Source organism: Micromys minutus (assembly GCF_963924665.1).
Source record: "Micromys minutus genome assembly, chromosome: 18".
Taxonomy (NCBI): Eukaryota; Metazoa; Chordata; class Mammalia; order Rodentia; family Muridae; genus Micromys; species Micromys minutus.
The window spans coordinates 29,770,008-29,786,571 of NC_137953.1; the positions used below are offsets into that span (position 1 = coordinate 29,770,008).

At 45.4% G+C, this 16,564-nt stretch overlaps 1 protein-coding gene across 1 annotated transcript; it reads right to left on the reverse strand.

Moving 5' to 3' along the window:
- Positions 1-5,825: 5,825 nt before the first annotated feature.
- Positions 5,826-6,314, reverse strand: LOC308432589 (large ribosomal subunit protein bL20m-like; the record flags this gene model as incomplete). Its single annotated transcript, XM_080932375.1, has 1 exon — positions 5,826-6,314. The coding sequence occupies one exon, from the start codon at positions 6,312-6,314 to the stop codon at positions 5,826-5,828; it is 489 nt and encodes a 162-aa protein (XP_080788501.1).
- Positions 6,315-16,564: the final 10,250 nt, after the last annotated feature.

A 16,564-nucleotide genomic window follows, 5' to 3' on the forward strand; every position in this document is an offset into this window, starting at 1 on the left:
AGCCCCAGCCCCAACACCACTTCCTAGGCTGAGCTGAGGCAAACGCTCAGTTCTGTGTGTCTCCCAGGAGATTCTGGCAAACCACCAAGCACTACTGTACAGGCAGGAAGTACTCTGTTGTCTGTGGGTTGTTGTCCCCCATCTGCTAAGGGGTTGCCCCCAAAGCCCCATCCTCTGAATATGCAGCATACGGGGTTAATTTCTCTCCCATCTGCTCTCCCACAGAGCTTTCCCCAGATGCCAACATTGCAACACTCAGCCCATTCTACTTTGTGTTTTACAGAGGCCGCGGGTTACTATGACTTGACTCTTGTAAATTCTTGAGAGCCAGAAACCTGTTTGGTTCACCTTTGTACCTGCACAGTACCCAACGTGGGCTTCGCATGTGGCGATTTTACCAACTCCTTCTGGTTCCCACTGGGGATTCAGGCAAAAAGGATTCCTACTGTGGGTTTGTCAACTCAGAAATTTTGTAAGGTGCCTTCCCTCTGTCCTTCTCTCCCCCTCTCCCTCCCTCTTTCCTTCCCTCCTTCTCTTCCTCCCTCTCTCTTCCTGGGGACTATCTAGTGTGACAAATGTCTAGCAAAAGCAGAAACAGATTTATGCTTTTAGGACATGCTAGGGATAGACTACCCTGAGCTACAGACATACCTAGTTCTTAGTTTTCTAACACAGGGTCTCAATGTGTATTCCTCGATGACCTCAAATGCTCCAACCCCCTGCCTCTGCCTCTGTAATACCAGGATCACATAGCATGTACTGCCATGCCAGACAGAAGGAGTTTCTGCTTTAAGTCTTGAGTGATTGGGAATGAGTGTGTGGGTGTGGGGGGTGATGTTAGGATGATCTTGGCTCAGTAAATGTCTGCCACATCCAGCTTTTTACAGACTGGTTTTCTTCCTGGCGTGATGCTGGAGATGCAAAGACTCTGGGTGAGATGCTTGAGCTCAGCAGCGTGTAGCTTGTTAGGGAGCATTGTATAGATCTGTGAAACAAAGATGGCACTTGAGTTCTAAAACATGCTGATGTAAGTGACTTACGGGTTTGCTGTGAACCAAATAAGAATATAGATGGGCCATCGTCAGTCATGGTAGTAACTTCCGGAACCTTGCACACAGTTGGTGCCCAAAAATGTTTCTTTTGCCCCTTGGGTTGGGATATAGCTCAGTTGGTCGAGTGCCTGTCAAACATGCACAAACCCTGGGTTTGTTATGTTTGCTTATTTAGTTTGTGTGTGTGTGTGTGTGTGTGTGTGTGTGTGTGTGTATGTGTGTGTGTGTGTATGTGTTTGCTTTGTGTGTGTGGTATGTTTTGTGTGTGGTGTGTTTTGTGTGTGTGTGTAGTGTGTGTTGTATGTTTTGTGTGTGTGTGCGCGTGTGTGTGTGCGTGCACACATGTGTGGTGTATTTGTAGTGTGTGTGTGGTGTGTGTGGTGTGTATTTTTTCTGTGTAATGTGGTGTGCGTGTGTGGTGTGTTTTGTGTGCGAGTGTGTGTGTGCGCACACATGTGTGGTGTGTTTGTAGTGTGTGTGTGGTGTCTCTCTGTATGTGTGCATGTGGTGTGTGTGGTGTGTATTTTTTCTGTGTGTGTGATGTGGTGTGTGTGTGTGGTGTGTTTTGTGTGTATGTGGTGTGTTTTGTGTGTGTGTAGTGTGTGTTGTATGTTTTGTGTGTGTGTGCATGTGCACGCGTGGTGTGTTTGTAGTGTGTATGTGTGGTGTGTTCTGTATGTGTGTGTGTTTTGTGCGTGATCTCCCCTGGTTGAAGACATGACAAAGCATGTATGTACTGTTCAGAAAACAACTGGTAAGGGTTGGTTTTCCCCTTACCATATAGCCCGAGGGGATGGTACTCAGGTTACCAGATTTGGTGACCAGTGTTTTATCCAGTGAGCCATATTCACAGCCTAAGCTTGGAATTCATTCCCAACAGCACATAAACCAGGTGTATGTGGTGACTGATGTTCATCACCTCAGCACCTCAGATGAAAAAGCAGAAGGATCAAATATTTAAGGTTGTCTTCTGATCCACAGGAGTTCAAACAGACTGGGCTACATGATTCTTTGTCTAAAAATGAATGAATGAATGAATGAATGAAAGAGTAAATACTGCTAGGCAATGGTGACACACATCTTTAGTCCCACCACTCAGGAAGCAGAGGCAGCCAAGGTTACACAAAGAAACCCTGTCTTGAGCTCCCTCCCTTGGAGGGGCAGGGTTGGGGGCAGGGTAGCTGGCCTGGAAGCTACCAGGGTAGGGTAGGCTAACTGTGAATTTAGGAAGATGCACATTCATCTGCCTCCGCCACTGGGCAGAGTTGGGATTAAAGCGTGTGATACTACATTTGGCAAAAAGAACATTTTTTTTAAAGTCACCTGTATTTATAAAATCCTTAAATCAATGTGTGGCTCTTTCTGTCCTGTAGGCTGGTAGCCAACAGCCTGAGGGAGAAAGGAGGCAGAGAACAGGGTTCAGAGGGGTCGGGCCGTGGGTATGGACTGAGTGAACTCTGGGGACCTGAGAGGAGATGAGTCTATTTAGGGGTAGGGATGGGAAGGGCTAATTGGACTTGGCATTGAGCAAGCAGAAAGAGCTGACTGGTCATAGCACAACACCTAAGTACCATGCCAGAGAAGACTTGAGCTCTGTACACAGTCATTGCTGAGTTATGCAGCCTTGCAGAGAGCTCTGCACACAGTCATTTTTGGACAAGGCCAGAGAAGGCCAGATACTCTCCAGACAAAGACAAGAGACAGGGAAGCCCCAGTGAGAAAGGGAGCCCTCCATTTTGTCCAGAGCTCAGAAAGCTGTTCAACTTTATTGTTCATATTCTAAGGATGGAGGAAAAAAACATCTGTACAAGTTAATTGCTGACGTGGTCTGTTGAACCAGCAGGTTCCAATAGAGAAGTTGGTGACAATGAACTTGAGTGTGCTCTCTCTTCTGAGAGCTCTGTTCATCTCCTCAGCCCACCTTGCACACCCAGGGTCAATGGTGCTCCTGAAGAAGTGTAATCAATAGTATTGCAAATAGCCTATGATGTTCAGGAGGGAGGGATGGGGGATGGATTCCCTTTGATCTACAACTCAATAAAGATGTAACCTATTCTTGGAACTAGGTTTTGCTTGGTAGCCCATGATAACTAGTTGGGGGACTCCCTCCACTCCCACTGTATGGTCACTTCATTTAAATTTATTTTATGTATTTTAGGAAGCTTCTAGAATAGGAAGCTTCCATATGGCTTTTCAAATGGCCTTAGTGTTATACTTTTCTGTATTCCTCCTTTATGCCACCCTCCCTTCCACCTCCCCATGTAATCCCATGATTCTAACTTCTCCTTTATCTTCTTTTAACACTGTTTGCTATTCTCCTTCCTTTGGAGATCCCTCCCCCATCCTTGTCAACCAGTTAACCTGAGGTTATTCTAAATGAAACACACCTATTCAAAACTTAAAAGCCAACATCTATATATAAGAGAAAACACAGGGTATATGTATTTGGGGTTCTGGGTCCACTCACACAGGTTGGTTGTTTTTAGCCCATTTACCTGAGAATTTGATTTTTCTTAACTGAATAATATTCCAGTATATATAAACGTACTATATTTTAATTATTCATTCATCAGTTTATAGAGATCTCGGCCATTTCCAATTCCTGACTATTATGAATAAATCCGCAGTGAATATGGATGAGCCCTTTGGGTATATGTTTGTCTTAGTTACCCTTCTATTGTTGTGAAGAAATATTATGACCAAAATAACTTGTAAAAGAAAGCATTTATGCCCTTGAAAATGGAGAAACTGGGGCTGGTGGCCAAACAGAAGTTTCACCTTTTCAACTAGTTAGCATTCCTGGTAAGTACTGGATGTCTTAGTCACGGTTTTACAGCCATGAACAGATACCGTGACCAAGGCAACTCTTATAAGAGAAAGCGTTTAATTAGAGGCTTGCTCACAGCTTCAGGGGTTGAGTCCACTGTCATCAGGGAGCATGGCAATATGTAGGCATCAGAGGGTGAGTCCATGACCCAAATTTCAGGAACATGGGAGCAGAGAGAGAGGCAGGTATAGTGCTGGAGCAGTAACTAAGAGCTTATATCTAATTGGCAAGTTGGAGGTAGAGTTTGGGACTGGGCCTGGCATGGGCTTTTGTAACCTCAGAGCTCATCCCCAGGGACACACCTTCTCCAATAAGGCTACACCTCAGAATCCTTACCAAAACAGTTCCACCAACCATTCACAGATATGAACCTGTGGGGGCTGTCCTCATTCAAAACAGCACAATGCCAAGAGTGGTATTGCTGGGGTTTGTGGTAGATGCATTTTCAGCTTTTTAAGAAACCTCCACACTGATTTCCAGAGTGACTGTTCTGTTTCCGCTCTAGACAGCAACGAATAAGTATCCCCCTTTTCCTGAATCCTCACTAACATCTGCCGTCATCTGTTTTGTTAGTCTTGGTCATTCTGACTTGGGGTAAAATGCAATCTCAAAGTCATGGTAAATTGCATTTCCCTAATGACTTAATGATGCTGAACATTTTAAAAGCGTTTCTCAGCCACCTTCTGAGAATTCTGTTTCTTTCTTCTCTTAGGGTTACTACTATAGTAATGAAGCACTATTACCAAAGAACTTTGGGGAGGAAAGGGTTTGTTTGGCTCACACTTCCACAGAAGTGCTCATTATTGAAGGATGCCAGGACAGGAACACAAACAGGGCAGGATCCAGGAGACAAGAGCGAATGCAGAAACCATGATGCCATTTACTGGCTCGTTTCCATGACTTTGCTTAACCTGAAGGACCAGCAGCCCAGGGAGAGTACCACCTACCATGCCCTCCATCATCAATCACTAATTAAGAAAATGCCAGGGCTGGAGGGATGGCTCAGTGGTTAAGGGCACTCACTGACTGCTCTTCCAGAGGTCCTGAGTTCAATTCCCAGCAACCACATGGTGGTTCACGACCATCTGTAATGGGGTCTGATACCGTCTTCAGGTGTGTCTGAAGACAGCTACAGTGTACTCAGATAAATAAATCTTTAAAAAAAAGAAAAGACAATGCCTTCAGCTGATTATTGTGGAGGCACTTATTCAATGGAGGTTCCCTTCTCTCCGATGACTCTAGCTTGTGTCAAATTGACAGAAAACTAGCCAGCACAGTTCTATTCTCCATTTTTTAAATTGGTTTATTTGTTTTCCTGATGTTCAGTTTTGAGTTCCTTACACACTCTAGAGAGGGGGGCATGTTCTAACCCCAGCAAGTAGCAGAACTGGGCAGCTTTGAACATATGGCTCTACCTTTAGAGTCAAGGATAGAAGGGGTTACTGGGACAATTGTGATGCCAACATTAAAGCCAATCGTTACTGTGGACATCCTCATCTTTTTCCTGATTTTAGTGGAAATTAAAAACATCTTAGTGGCAATCTGGAAGTTTTTATAGCAACTTGGCACTATTGTCATATCTACTGCCTGATGCATGGACTGGTTTTCTGTGCCTGTTTAATTTCTTAGGAATGTGTTTATTTTCTGTTGGGGGATGGTTTTGTGCACTGTGTATTCAGATGCTGCCTTCGGTGCCCAGAGCTCTGGTTATAGTCCAGATGCTGGCATTGTCATGATTATTGAACCATCTCCTGCAACAATGTTGTGTAAAGACTACTTCCCAATTATCTCTGATTGGTTAATGATCAGCCTATGACTGGGCAGAGAAGGCAGGACTTCCAATCCCAAGTAGAGGGTTCCAAAGGAGAGGAAGGAAGAGACGAGGTGGTCATAAGAAAGACTTACTGGTGACAATCCTTTTGGTTCTATCTTGCTTATAACAGTTTCTATATCATGGCAGCCCTCAGTGGTACCACTCTGGAAAAGATACCTTCAGGCTCCTTTCCATCCCCCAAAGCTGCAGCAAATCCTTTCTGTTGCCTCCTCTTAGCCAAAGCAGCCAAAGATTTAAATATCTTTGGTTCATAGATGGCCAGGTCGGAATGTACGTTCCTGTTGATCTCCACCTGGCACTTAATTAAGTTGACAATGAATGCTGGATACTGTAAGCCATGTTCCTGGGAGGCAGCTGTAATTTGATTAATCCAGAGGGTCCTCAGGTTCCACTTCTTAAGTCTGCGGGACTTTGTACACTTAACGAAGGCTCTGGTCACTGCCCTGACTGCCATCTGGTAACAGCGATTCTTCCTTCCCCTAAAATGCCAAGTGAATTTCAACACCTCCCGAACCCACCAATAGCAGACAGTGAGGTCCACAGCCAGAACCGCATCATGAGGAAGACCAGGATGGGCTCCCGAATCCAGAGGGGCTGCCATCCAATTATTACTTTTTAAAGATCTATTTATTTTATATATGTGAGTACACTGTAGCTGTCAGACACACCAGAGGAGGACATCAGATTCCATTACAGATGATTGTGAGCCACCATGTGGTTTCTGGGAATTGAACTCAGGACCCCTGGAAGAGCAGTCAGTGCTCTTAACTGCTGAGCCATCTCTCCAGCCCCTATGCATTGTTCTAAAAAACGTTAGTTGTCTATGAATAAAACGAGGCCTTGGGTTTGAGGAGTTTGTAATTGTTTTGGCTGAGACAGATGATAAAGAAACAATTTGTTGGGAGATACTTCGTACTAGAAAGAAAAATCAAGCAGGAATAATGGATGAAGGGGAGGAGACGGGTGTATGGATAAGCAGGCAGGTGGGCAGGCAGCAGGTGTGTAGAGAATGTCTGGCTCGGAGAAAGGAGAAAGCCTGTAAGTTGCCTGAAGGAAAGAGATGAACTGGTACACGTCAACACGCTGAGCCGTCCAGGGTGTCATTGCATTGTGGCCTTACAGGGCAAACCAGTGATGCCCATGTAGCATGCTGTAGGGCAAAGGGTAGCTCGAGGCAGGCCAGGAGCTGAGAGTGAGCTGTACAGGCTCAGGGAGAAAGGAGAGGGCTCCACCCTGGACACAACTGGCCAGGGACACGGAGAAGCAGAGTCGGATCATGTTCTCCCACAGACAGAGTCATCTGGGAACAGAGTGGCTTGTGACTGTGATGGCTATTCTTGGGTGCCAACTTGACATACTTGGCAGGAGGGAGCCTCAGCTGAGGAACTGCCTCCATTAGATTGGTCAGTGGGCATGACTGTGGGGTATTTCCATGAATGGTGACTGATGTGGCAGGGACTGGGTTTTATAAGAACGGTAAAGCCTGGAAGCAAGCCAACATACAGTGTCCCTCTGTGCTTCCTGCCTTGGCTTCCCTCATTGACTGTAACCTCAGATGAAATAAACCTGTTCCTCCCTTACCCCTGACCCTGCTTCCTAGACTAACCTGCTAGGTCCAGGTTGGGATTGGTTATGGTCTCTCCGATTCCTGACTTCTTCCTCTAGTGGCTGCGGTGGGTGTGACATCTATATCTCTTTAGACTAGTAACAAAAGCTTTAACTAAACTTAGTATACTAAGTTATAGCAATTTCTGATCACCCACTTGTTCTTTCTTTTTCTGCTCTGCGTAAGAAAGATCGAGTTCTTTCTGGAAGGAAAGGATGCTCACTCTAGGATCAATGAACACACCTTTCCCTTTTCTTTACATCATTGTGAAACTGGGCTGGTGAGTACCCAAGGGAGTTGAGTCAAGATGTCCAGAAGTCCTAAGGGTCTGAGGCCTGACTGCCTGGTCCCTCAGCAAACAGGGGCCCTGAGGCGTCACCATCCCCTTTTCAGGGGAAAAATCTGTTCTTCTGTTCTAGCCCCTCCCCAGCTGTCCAGAGCAGTCCCTCCTCCCATGATTTGGAGCTCTAGTTGTCTTTATTATATATAAGAGATAGCATCCGTGTGTGTGTGTGTGTGTGTGTGTGTGTGTGTGTGTGTGTGTGCCCACACAGGTATACATCATCCAGGTGTGTGCATATTTGTGTATGGGTGCCTGCATATGTCTGAACTGAAGTCAGAGGTCAACTTCAGATGCTGTTAGCATCACTGAGCCAACCTGCTCACAGCTGTGTTGTGGTAAATATTGAAAAGACTCTGCTGCTAACCAGTCTCACTCTGTGGGAGCCGCTACAGTGTGGAGTCAGGCACCCATTCTCTTTCTCTACCATGTGGTCCGTGGGCCACTGAGCCTGATCTGTGCACCCCAGCTGCTTCTCTGCCACATGGCCCATCAGCCCAGCAGTCTCTCTGCTAGCTACCCTCTCCATGCAGTACCATAGGCTGGTTGTTCCATGCCTGGCACACCCATATCCCTTTGTACATTCTGGCATTACACCCTCTTTTGAACTCAACTAAGTTGCCCCATCAAAGAACACACCAAAATACTCTGATCCAATTGGTATGATATAAATTGCTCACCTAGATAAGTCAGATCATCCTGTACAATTCTATCCCTTATAAGATATTCATAACAACCTGTATCTATGTAGAGATGCGCAGAGAGAAACATCTACGTCTGACTCCATGTTGCTTCCTCTTCCTCCTCTCCCGCCTTACAAAAACTTTGTCTCCACCCCACTCTCTACTGTTCAATCATGTATCGCCTTGACATCAAGCTACGTAGCTGAACTATTCAGATGTGGGCCCTGCACAGCTACCTCGTTCCTCTATTTGATCAAGCTCAGAACAGAAGCACTGAACTGGATTCAACTTGATACCCCTGCTGGCAGCAAAAGTGAAAGATGATTCAGAGGTTCCTGACACATCAAAGCAGGTCCCCAGTGCTCTATTCCTCCCAAGAATACCTATAGCTCTATACCTCCTAATAGTCTTTCTAGCTATGGGCTTGTCTGTGGCTTGCTGTGGTTGGCGGTCACGTGATCCATTCACATCTCAATAAGGTTACTAGCTGGGGGTAAAGCCTTTGTGGAATGAGCTTCTTGGGATGGGGGATGGGGGGTTCTTACTTTATATCCAAATGACATAGACACCATCCAGAGGACACCAGGGTAGGGAAAAGATGTCTGTCATCAGGAACTTCTGAAGCTTTTCCTTTGTAGCACATGTTTCAGCTGACAACTGCCTTCCACAGGGTTGCTTTGAACGTTTGTTGGCATACACCCAACCTTCCAAATTTGCCAGTTTAAATCTCATTCTTGTACTTTGAGTCTCACCACTGCTGAGAAAAATGTTTGGGTTAGTGTAGTTGGCTTTGCTACTTTGTGGTTTCTTTTTTCTTTCACCCCTTCAACCCTCCATAACACTAGATAGGAGAGAAAAAGAGATAGAAAAGAGATCCCTGAATGAAGCAGGGGTCAGAAAAGAGGTGATGTTATTGTTAGACTACTTCCTGCTGATTAGAGGTATTGAGCTCCTTAGGGCAAGTTTGATCTACACAGGATGTCTAGTTTCTTCTTGTTGTTGTTGTTTCTCCTTTGTGTATGACAACTTAACAAACTGCAACCAACCACCTACCTCTTGAGGCCCTAGCATTTATATGCCATCTGAAAAGTTCCAGAATTCTAAAATGCCACACAGTCTCAGAAATTATTTGCAGCTGGCAAAACCTCATACTCTTGCTAAAGCATGAGGCAAATCATAATCAGCTGCTGTGGACAGTCTGAAGCAGTCTCATATCCCACACCTGGAATTAAAAAGAAAGCACATTCTTACAATGTTTTTGTGTTTTTTTAAAGAACCCAAAATTCCCAAATCCTCACAAATTAGTGTACTGGCTGGTTTTGTGTCAACTTGACACAAAGAAAAGTCATCAGAGACGAAGGAGTCTCAGTTGAGGAAGTGCCTTCAGGAGATTCAGCTGTAAGGTATTTTCTCAATTAGTGATCAATGGGGGAGGGCCCAGCCCACAATGGGTGGTGTCATCCCTAGGCTGGTGGTCCTGGGCTCTATAACATAGCAAGCTGAGCAAGCCAGGGGAAACAAGCCAGTAAGCAGAACATACCCATGGCCTCTGTATCAGCCCCGCTTCCAGTTTCCTGCCCTGTATGAGTTCCAGTCCTGACTTTCTTTGGTGATGAACAGCAATGTGGAAGTAGAAACTGAATAAACCCTTTCCTCCCCAACTTTCTTTTTTGGTCATAGTGTTTCATTGCAGCAATAAAAATGGTATCTAAAATAGTCACAGGACTATATACTATTTTTATTGATATAATTACTGTTTAGAAAAGAAGTTTCTAGTCATCTTCTCTGGCTTCCCCAAACTCAGTTCCTGGGATCAGCAGATTTGGGCACTGTGGAGCACCTAGGGACACCAAATATAACATTCTTGGAGTTCAAGAGGGGTCCTTGTTGATCATTCAGTGAGATTGGTATGTTACTTTAAAGATTTTGATATGATGATGATGATGATGATGATGATGATGATGATGTGTGCTTGCATAAGAGGGGGGTGGAGCATGTTGGAAGACAACTTCCTTCTGGAATTGATTTTCTCCTTCCACTATGGGTTCTGGGGATTGAACTCAGGTCCTCACGGTCAAATTGCAAGCCCTTTTACCCACTGAGCCATCTGCGTAGTCCATGTGTCCCGTCTTGCTTATGTTTGGATGATATTAAAAGAAATTTGCCTGTGTGTGGCCTTTTATAGGTATCTTTATGTCCAGTACCTGTAGGCTTTTACAAAATGCAACAGGACTTTCTTTGTAGGTTGAGTTCTTTCAAGTGCTTGTGGGAGAAGATCTTGAAAAGGTGGTGGACCTGTTACTAGGCTAAGTAGCAATGAGGACCTGTTAGGATAGGGGAAGGAAGGAAGACATATGCATGGGCTCTGAGCAGCTTTTTATGAGTCTGTTAGGAAAAGGGAAGGAGGAAAGATATATGCATGGGCTCTGAGCAGCTTTTTATGAATGGGTTCTATGGCCAACTTTAGAAGTGGTAAAACCTAAGCAGTCCTAATACTCCCGGGGCTACAACTTATGTAGACAGGGATCATCTGACTCATGGAACGACCCAAGTGAATTATGGAATAATTAGAAAACGCAGCTCAACATAAATATTGACCGAGAGATTCTGAACCACCTGGTGCTGGCAGGTGCCCTGGGGACCCGCTTGCCTGCGTTTGAATCTAGCTCAGAGGGTGGGAAACAACAGCCATTGTCTTATCCTCTGGGCCCCCCAACCTCAAATCCTGGCATCAGCTTTTTGACAAGCTGGTGGTTGAACATGTCCAGGTCTTCAAAGGCTACTAGCCCTGAGGTGTTCACCTGCTTCTGAGTCTCCCATAACCCTAAACCCTGGTCCTGCCCCCCGAAACTTCCCACAGTGAATCCAGTGTCTGTAAGAATGTTTTCCAATATTTGAAGGTAGGGCTCTTGCATCCTCTGACTTAGTCTTCTCCTTTTAGAAGCGGATTCTGTGAATCTGGATCTTCCTGATATCAACCATTTAATGATGGCCTTCCTAGAGAGGACAAAGGGATAACTAAGCCACTGTTGAGGCTCTGCTTCCCTCCCCTGCCCTTAGCTTTGTGATCAACTGAGATCACAACTGGTGGATCCTGAGCGGGGAAGTGAGGTGGGGGCAGCAGGAAAGGCCTGGAGTGAAAAGACCCCAGGTAGACGTGAGCAGGGTGAGAAAGACTCCCAGGAGGCAACTTCAGAGAGACAGCTCGTTGGTAATGGGGGAAACAAAGGCTACTTAAACCTTCGAGGGGTGAGTAGGGACTACATAGTAGTGTACAACACTAGCCAGGGATGCCTCATTAGCATAAGGAAGAATTCCAGGTGCTGCTGGCTCTGACCTTATAAGGGGAGAGGAAGTTTAACCTGGCTACCTGACTACCTGGCTACCTTGGGACGCAGGCTATGTGTGCTAAGACACGCAGGCCTGGGGCAGTGGGGGAGGGATCCTACTGATCTCAGGACAAGATTTCCGGGTTTAGACACCTGGACTCACTCTCGTTCCAGCCTGGATCCCCTCAGTTCCGCGGCTCCCTGGACCCACACTACGCAAACAGTAGCAAGTGTGATTCTGAGCTAGAATCTTCCAGAGATTCCCATGCCCCATGTTTAGATTGTCCAGCTACTCCTCCCTGGCAGGGTTTCTAGAGTATTCTGCAGGTTCTCTGGGCTCTCTGAGGGCTGACACAGCTCTTTTTTTCTTACGGGTCGTTCTCAGGAATCGCTGGGGGCGGTGCCGAGGAGATTGGTTGGTTCAGCCTGGGCTCTGCGCGGGAGCATCCTCTAGAAACAAGGTTGTCTCTAGATACTTTAGCCCAGTGATTCGAGTTCCATGGAACACAAAAGGAACACAAGGAAGGCTGTGTCTGGGGTCTCTCGGATGTAGTACAAAGGGAGCATGTGTGAACTGACTTCATGTACCTTTGGCAGAGTTCCCAAGCCCTGGGGGACTGGCTTGCAATAAATTCTGATAGTGAAATTGGCCCCTGCTGCCTAGCTGTAAAAATACGACTTCCTGTTGCTTTTGCTGGAATGATCTGTCTCAACAGATACTGATAAACGGGTAACACAGCAAGCCTGTTTTGAATATCCCGGAGGTTTTCAGCCATATGTGCCATCCATTAGCCCATGGCCTCTGCCATGATGGTAGTGGATTAAGTCTCTGAAACAGCAAGCAAGCCTCCAACTAAACACTTATCTCTTGGAAGAGTTGTCTTGGTCATGATGTCACTTCATAACAATAGAACAGTGACTAAGGCAATGACCAATAACACTGAATTTCAGAATAGAGCCCAGAGACTGGCTCAGGTACTTAAAGTGGCTCACACTGGAGAGGGAACATGCCCAAGCCCCCTAGTCGTGAAGCTACTAAGAGCTATGGGTTGAAATTCACACTGTGTTAGCCCACACCCGTAGGCTTCATAGCTCAAGGACCGATACTACCAAACAGAAGCATGGTATCCTTTCTCATTTCTAAAGCAGAATGAAGTAAAATTGATTGTCTATAAAGTATTTATAGTCCCAGGCTAGTGTTTGAATTATGACATCTCCTGCAGGCTCTTACATGGTCTCTCTGCTTATTTCATTATTGATTAGGAAGAGAGTTTTCACCTAAGACCATGAGTGTAACATGTTTACTGAGACTAATTTACTCACCTTTGAGGAGTGATTTAATTCTTTTATAATTTTTTTCCCTAGGATTTCTCCCTCAAAGAGTAACATCCAAATTTATTAGATTGTTGTGATGGTCATAGTAGTTTAGATATAACTGAATAAATTATACCTTTTATTTTCCCTCCTGCTCATCAGAACTACCCAGGAGATGTCTTAAAACTATGGGTATTTTAACTAATTATTTAATGTCTTAAAATACAGCCCTTGCCCAGACTCAGTGACTTGGGGACAGATAGAGAGTTTTCCACTGAAAGATGTCCCCCCACAGATTCAAGAGCTGCAGTCTTGGTTTTAGTGGACGAGAGTCTTTTGAAACTGATCAATAGAATCAACTTTTAAAAGAGTCTTATAGTGAAATGTTATTACTCGATATAGGATTAAAGATTTTATTTTCGCTAATACCATACAACCTTGCTCCTTTTCTTTATCCCCTCCCCCCTTAGAAAGTTCAAGTTTCCCCCTTGTTTGAGTAAGAATGGCTTCCATAAGTTCATAGTTTTGAACGCCTGGTTACCAGGGAGTGGCACTGTTGGAAAGGATTAAGAGGCATGGCCTCCTTGTAGGGACTATGTCACTGGGAGTGGGTTTTGAGATTTCAGAAGTCTAAGCCAGACCCAGAGTCTCTCTCTTCCTGCTGCCTGAGGATTTGGATGTAGAACTCTCAACTATCATGTCCACCTGCATGTTCCCTGTCTTGATGAAAATGGGCTAAGCCTCTGAAACGCTAAGCAAGGCCCAATTAAATGCTTTCGTTGATAAGTGTTGCCATGGTCATGGTGCCTCTTTATAGCACCAGCACATTGACTAAGACACTCCTCTACATTAGGAGGGAATCGTAGAAAAATGAATGACAAGATGCAGAAGGTTTGGAGTCTAACTGTTGCCACTGGCAAGGAGCACTACAGGAAGAGAAGCCGGCCACAGAGCAGAGCAGCCAGTGAGGCTGCCTCTCTCCTCCCACTGGTCTGGTTTGAACCAAGCTTGTTGAGTTAGAGACCTATACTAGACTGGACCTCCCCTACAGTCTGCACCGTAAATGTTCCCTTAAGGTCTCTGTGTTAAAGCTTTGATCCCCAGGTGGTGGGTGCTATTAGGAGGCAGTGGAATTTTTACAAGCTGAGGCATTCTGGAAGGTCTTTATGTCATTGGGGTGTGTGCTAGGTTGTGACAGACAGTCCAGATTGCTCCTGAGTGATTATGCCAGTTCATCGGTCACCAGGAGTAGCTGTTTCACGGTGCAACTTTATTGTTGCTAAATGTCGGGGTTCTGCTTGGAGCTTTTAGGTTCTGTAGTTTATCCTTAGGAGAGGATAGTGGGCCATTAGCCCCTTCTTGTCCCACTGCCTCAGCCCCTGGAGTATTTTGTAGCTCCAGGTTTTGCTTCTTCCCTTCCTTTCTACTTCCTGACCATCAGGGAATTGGGGACATGGCTCAGCAGTTAAGAGTAGGCACTGGTTATTACAGAGAACCTGAGTTCAATTCCCAGCACCTACATCCAGCAACTGATGGAGGCCAGAAGAGAACTTCGGATTTGGCCTCCATGGGCATCTGAACTCATATGCCCACACTACACAGACACATAAATATAATCTAAAATAGATCTCCTTTCTGGTCACGAACTGAGTGACTCTATCTACTCTTTGCTTTCCACCATAATATGCTATCTGGTCACAGGGCAAAGCAACGGGGTAGACTGACCATGGACTAAAATATCCAAAACTGAGAACTAAGATAAACCTGTTCTCTTCCTAAGTTGGCCATCACAGCAGTCTGTCATAGTGATGGAAAGCTCACTAGGCTTCTGAAGATTCATCACACTCAGTGATGTAACATGTTTCTGGCCACAGGACTTAATAAGCCTTGACCTGTAAACTTAACTAATGAGTACTGACGGAGGTGCACTCTTGTTTTGAAAGTTTAATTTACTTTAAGTTGTATGTATGTAAGGTATGGGTGCGGGGGCATACAGGTCACAGCGTGTGTGCAGTGCTCAGAGGACACCTTCGAGAACTTGGTTCTCTCTCCTTTCCCCTTCACATGGGTTTTGGGGATGAAACTCAAGTTATCAGGCAAAGCAAAGTATAGACAGGCACATGTTCACAGCACACCTCACGTCGATGTCACCGACTAGCATTTCTTTCCTCGAAAAAGGCCATCCGTCTAGTTTGAGATAAAATCAGTCTTCTTTGGCCAACCATTTTATGAAGATAAGTTAATCTATTAGAAAGACTCCTCTGTGACCAGAGATAAGCCACATTCTTGGCTACACATTTGGGAGATGGGGACTTCTCTGACACCATAGAAGGAAAACGGTAAAATACAAAATGTCTTTTTGTTTTTAGGCTTCACTCTGTAAAGAAACCATTGAAGTTGGTTTGGCTGAAATTTTTTTTTTACATTGTGTGTGTGTGTGTGTGTGTGTGTGTGTGTGTATGCATGTGCTTGCATGTTCATGCCCACACATGCTCACACTTGTCACAACATGTGTGTGTAGAAGTGAGAGGCCAACTTTCTGGAACTGCTTATGTCCTTTGTCCATGTGGAGTTTGGAGGTTGAACTCAGATCCTCAGGTTTGGCCCGTTACCTGATGGACTGAACCATCTCCTTGGCCCACCTGCAGTCCAGAACTCAGGAGACCAAAGCAAGTGGACTGAACATTTGAAGCCAGCTTTATTTAAAGCAAAGCAGGCTGCATGTTCTTCAGGTTGGCCTTAAACTCTCCATACAGCTGAGGATGACCTTGACCTTCTAATTCTCTTGTCTCCACTTCCAAAATAAGGGGATATTAGTTCACAGATATACAGGAAGCCTGGAAATAAAGTTGTCTCCAGCCATTCGTGGTTGTAAAACTGCTCTGATGAATAGACACTTGGTCATTCCACATGCGTCCCTCCACCCACGGGAAGCTGTAATTGAAGGGTACATTTCTGAAAGTGAGGCTTTGTGACCAGTAGGTTGTGATAGACAGTCCAAATTGTGCCTAAGTGGTTGTACCTGTTCACCTGTCACCAACAGTATAGGCCAGCTGTTTTGTGATGTGCTCTTACTGCTTTTAAATGCTTTTTGGGTGGCATTGTGTTTGTGATGTTCATCTACAGGAAAGGATGAATTTCCTTTCTTCTTCCCAGTCTTTCTCCCTTACCTCCTCACCCCTTTCAGACAGGATCTCACTACATAGCCTAGGCTGGCCTTGAATGTTCGATCCGCTTGCTTTCGTCTCATGAGTTCTGGACTGCAGGCATGCCTCTGTGTGTGTGTGGCTTCTAGAGCCATCCTGAGCAATGGTGTCTTTTCTCCTATGGAAAATCTTCTATTGTTTCCCCTTCTAAGCAGGAACTAGAAGCTAAACAAAAAGGAAGGCCCAAGCGAGGAAGCTCGAATCTAACGTAGGAGGGAGAATGAAATAGTCATAAGAGGCAGACGGAGGGAGGGGTCTGGGAGGGGTGGGGAGGGTCATGGGGAGAGGAATGGGGTGTTCAGGGTCAGGTGTGGGGAAGGACAGGAGAGATGGCCATGGAAATAAGTGGAAACCTACAACTGAAGGGGATGAG